General features: G+C 40.0%; 1 protein-coding gene across 1 annotated transcript in view; it reads right to left on the bottom strand.

Annotated features, from left to right (window-relative positions):
• Positions 1-2,898: 2,898 nt before the first annotated feature.
• The window catches only part of and1 (actinodin1), a 9,352-nt gene continuing 8,654 nt past the window's right edge, over positions 2,899-3,596 (bottom strand). The window contains exon 7 of the mRNA XM_020602019.1: positions 2,899-3,593. Coding sequence (XP_020457675.1) covers positions 3,238-3,593 — 356 coding nt within the window. The 3' untranslated portion in view covers positions 2,899-3,237. The remainder of the gene's footprint in view (positions 3,594-3,596) is intronic.

The following is a 3,596-nucleotide window of genomic DNA, read 5'->3' on the forward strand; positions in this document are numbered from 1 at the left end:
TGTCATTTGGGTCAATATGCCCACTTAGATGACTCATTGCTCCAAGGACCCAAGACACAGTGATGTTTTTTAATGTATGGAGGAACATAAGGCCTCACTTTACTGTGAATACCTGCTACTACCTGTGTCATCTACATGCATGCTCGTTATTAGCTAACAGAGCAGCCTGTTGAATGAGTCACTATTTACTTGAACTGTTGCTATTTGCTTCTTTTTTTATGTGAATAATGAGAATTTGTGTTTCCTCTGGTTGCTATTGCAAACCTTTACCCAGTGTGAGTTTTGCGTTTGCTGTGAATGTGTGCATGTATGTGCAAGCTTATGTTTACTGTATGTACATACACTGTAAATGCCCATGCCTTTTTGCTGTTACTGAAGTGATATATAGTAAAATCAGGGACCTGTGAGCTAACGATACAGTTGTACTTGTATGTGTTTATGAAAATGTACGGATAAGATGCTATATTGTATGTAGCGCTTTACTCAGTGTTGACTGCTGGTCAGAAGAGGATAAACACCTAATTAGTGGAGTGAATAAGAATACTGGTATGGGCTGATATACTGAGGGAGTGTTTTAACTCTCTCACTGTTGGCAATAAGATGGCAAAGCAGAACTGTGTGTCTGCTCATAAATACAGGGTATTGAGTTGAACTTATTAGATATTTAATGCAAAGTGGATGTTAAGTAAATCTTCATATGAAAATTGCTGTATGATAATCATAACCAAGCTAAAGAGCTTAGCTGTCATTCACCTGAATAGGTTGGCTGCTACTAGTACATCTGAACATGTGAATATGTGCTTAGTGCTGCAGCTACTGGTTCTTCATGATAGTCGGGCTTTTGTTTATTAGCCAAAAATCAATGATAATACATTATGATCATATTCAATGACAAGAAATCACTTTATTCAGCCATCATCAGTATCACAGTGCAGCTGCTTCTTTAAACATTACACACAGGTGAAACCTCTTCAGTTAATTAGCCTGCACCTGCAAAATAAAGTGATTTCTTGCATTTGAGTGTGATCCTAATTTACAATTACTGGATAATGCTGCTGGAATAACACACCAATTTTTTCCTGAGCATGGTGGAATCTGTACATAAGTATAGCCCAAAATCAGAAGTTTGCCTCAGGGGGCTTTACAATCTGTACAATGTACGACCCCCCTCTGCCCTTAGATCGTCGAATCAAGTAAAACTCCCTTTAATGGAGGAAAAACGGAAGAAACCTCAGGAAGAGCCAATAAATAATACTAATAATAAAAACCAATTACCACTTTATAGTAAAGAGACATTGAAAATATCATAAGCTAAACAAAACTGAATAAGGAAACATCTATTGTTGCAGCTACTTTATCTTTAAACAGGCTGTTTTCAAAATTACAGTTCAGACAAAGCATTAAAATTGAGTGAGTTTCAGAACGCACTATGGCAAAAATCATTCCTACTCATGTTTCTGTTTGTGTATGTTTTTGACATTTCTTCTTCAAACTAGTTCTGCGAGTCCATGTGACGCTGACTGCACTATACTGTTTAGAGCCGCTTATAAATGTAAAACTCAAAACATGTTTTATAATAAAGTGCATTTTGAGTCATTTTTCAGAACCACTGGCATTTTGTTCATTTCATAAATGTGTTAAACACACAGCCAGTTGCTGTCTTCTGTCATGTCCATTTGACCAGATGCACACAGTTGTACAGGATAAACATCAGAGGATATTGGATAATGGATGGATATTTTTAAGAGTACATTTAAATTAATTTCACCATTTACAGAAGTCATTATTTAACTTATAATTTTTTATTTTTATAATCATACAGTCAACTAGTTCAATCATCAGTCTTGGTCCTCCATAACTACAGACACAACCTTAGAAAAAAAAATTAAAAGGATGTGAAGTGGAAGCTCAGATATTTTGTCAAAGCAGAAATGCAACTAAATAGGCTTAGTGGTTTCAGCAGGTGCCATATACCTATGTACAGTATGCATGTCGTGTGCATGACCTCCTCAGTATTTAATATTATTGCAACTACGGATATATAGATGATACTATTTACAACATGCAGAATGACAAGGTAGATCACAGAGTGTTGAATGGTAGCAGTGAACAGGAGAGCCCGCTGCCAACCAGCTCCCACTCACTCACAGACACAACACAGCTCACCTGCAGCTCCTTTCCCAGTTCCAAAGAGAGGGAGAGTAAAACAGGGAGCCACACATAATTTCTTTTGGAATTAAAAACACAACCAAACTAGACTTGTAACAGTCAAAGATCAAACATCTCCTTTTTAGAAATATTTGAGTCCTCGTGGACCATATGATCTCATCAACCATAACCTTCTCTTTGCTTCTCAGCAAAGACTAGCACAAAGACTTTGCTTAAGGTCATTTATATGTTGTGGGGAGCTACTGCACCTGTTGCATCCTGGTCCTTATGTAAGAATCACAAGGTATATTCAAAGTGATTTTCTTGTTAAAACAATTTCTGCTGTCCACATTCACATACCAACCATTGCAAGAAGCACACCGCAATAAAAATGACATTTTTCTGTTTTGCAGCAAAAATTGCTTGCAAATATTTGACTGCGGGATTCAAAGTTGTATGGGACGAGACTGGCAGTAGAATTAGACGAGTTTCCCTCACTGGGAAACAAATCACACTCCGCAAAACTTAATCACACACCCTTTGTGATTCTCCAGCTCATGAGAACCACCTGACTGGGAGGTGGAGGGCATTTGTTGGTGTGAGGCAGCGCTTTGGTTTTAGGGGTAAATAAATAAAATGCAAAAACACTTTTCTAGAGCTCTTTATTAGAACATTCATGAAAAAAAAATCTTTGCATAATCCATCACTGACAAAAAGCAACAAACATTTTGAAAAATGTGATACAGGAACAAAGCTGCAGTCATTACACATTTTAGTGGCCTGAGGAGGTTTGTGGTGGAAAATGAAAAGCAACATGCCAAAGCAAAGATCTGAAGCAGCTAAAGGGATGAAAACATTGCTGGAGCACCCTTGGCTTTCTGAACATGTTGCTGGAAGCTGTGTGTTTATGTACGTGCATGATGTACTCATTCAGTAGGTCCACAGACGTCTCTCATGTCTCATATCTGGTCCAGTTTGGACTGGGTGTGCACAGTGCGAGACGACTAATGCTGCAAGCTACAAGAACGCATGTGACTGTGTATTCATGTCCATCTGCATGCATGTGTGCTGGTTTGTTTACTTCTTGCTCTAATCATCTGCATAAGCTCTGTGATCATCCTGCTCAGGGTAATGGTCTCCGTAGCCCCTCAGTATGTCCTGAAGGCTGGGCACACTCTGTGGGAGCAGCTGGTCAGACATGTGGGGCTCCTCCTGGCCACTCTGGGAGGGCTCTGCCTCATACTCCTGCTCCTGGTGCTCTGGTTGCTGCTCAGTCTCTGCTGCCTCCTGGTTGTGATCCTTCTTGGCGTGATGCTTGGGCTGGACCTGGGTCTGTTCGGGCTCATAGTGACACAGGCAACAGTCAGGGTCATACTCTGGGTCACAGTGTGGGTTGGCTGGCTCCAAGACTCCATGTCGTGTGCCGCCTACATTCAGGTGGGGCTCAT

Source organism: Monopterus albus, unplaced genomic scaffold, assembly GCF_001952655.1.
Source record: "Monopterus albus unplaced genomic scaffold, M_albus_1.0 scaffold3.1, whole genome shotgun sequence".
Lineage (NCBI taxonomy): Eukaryota > Metazoa > Chordata > Actinopteri > Synbranchiformes > Synbranchidae > Monopterus > Monopterus albus.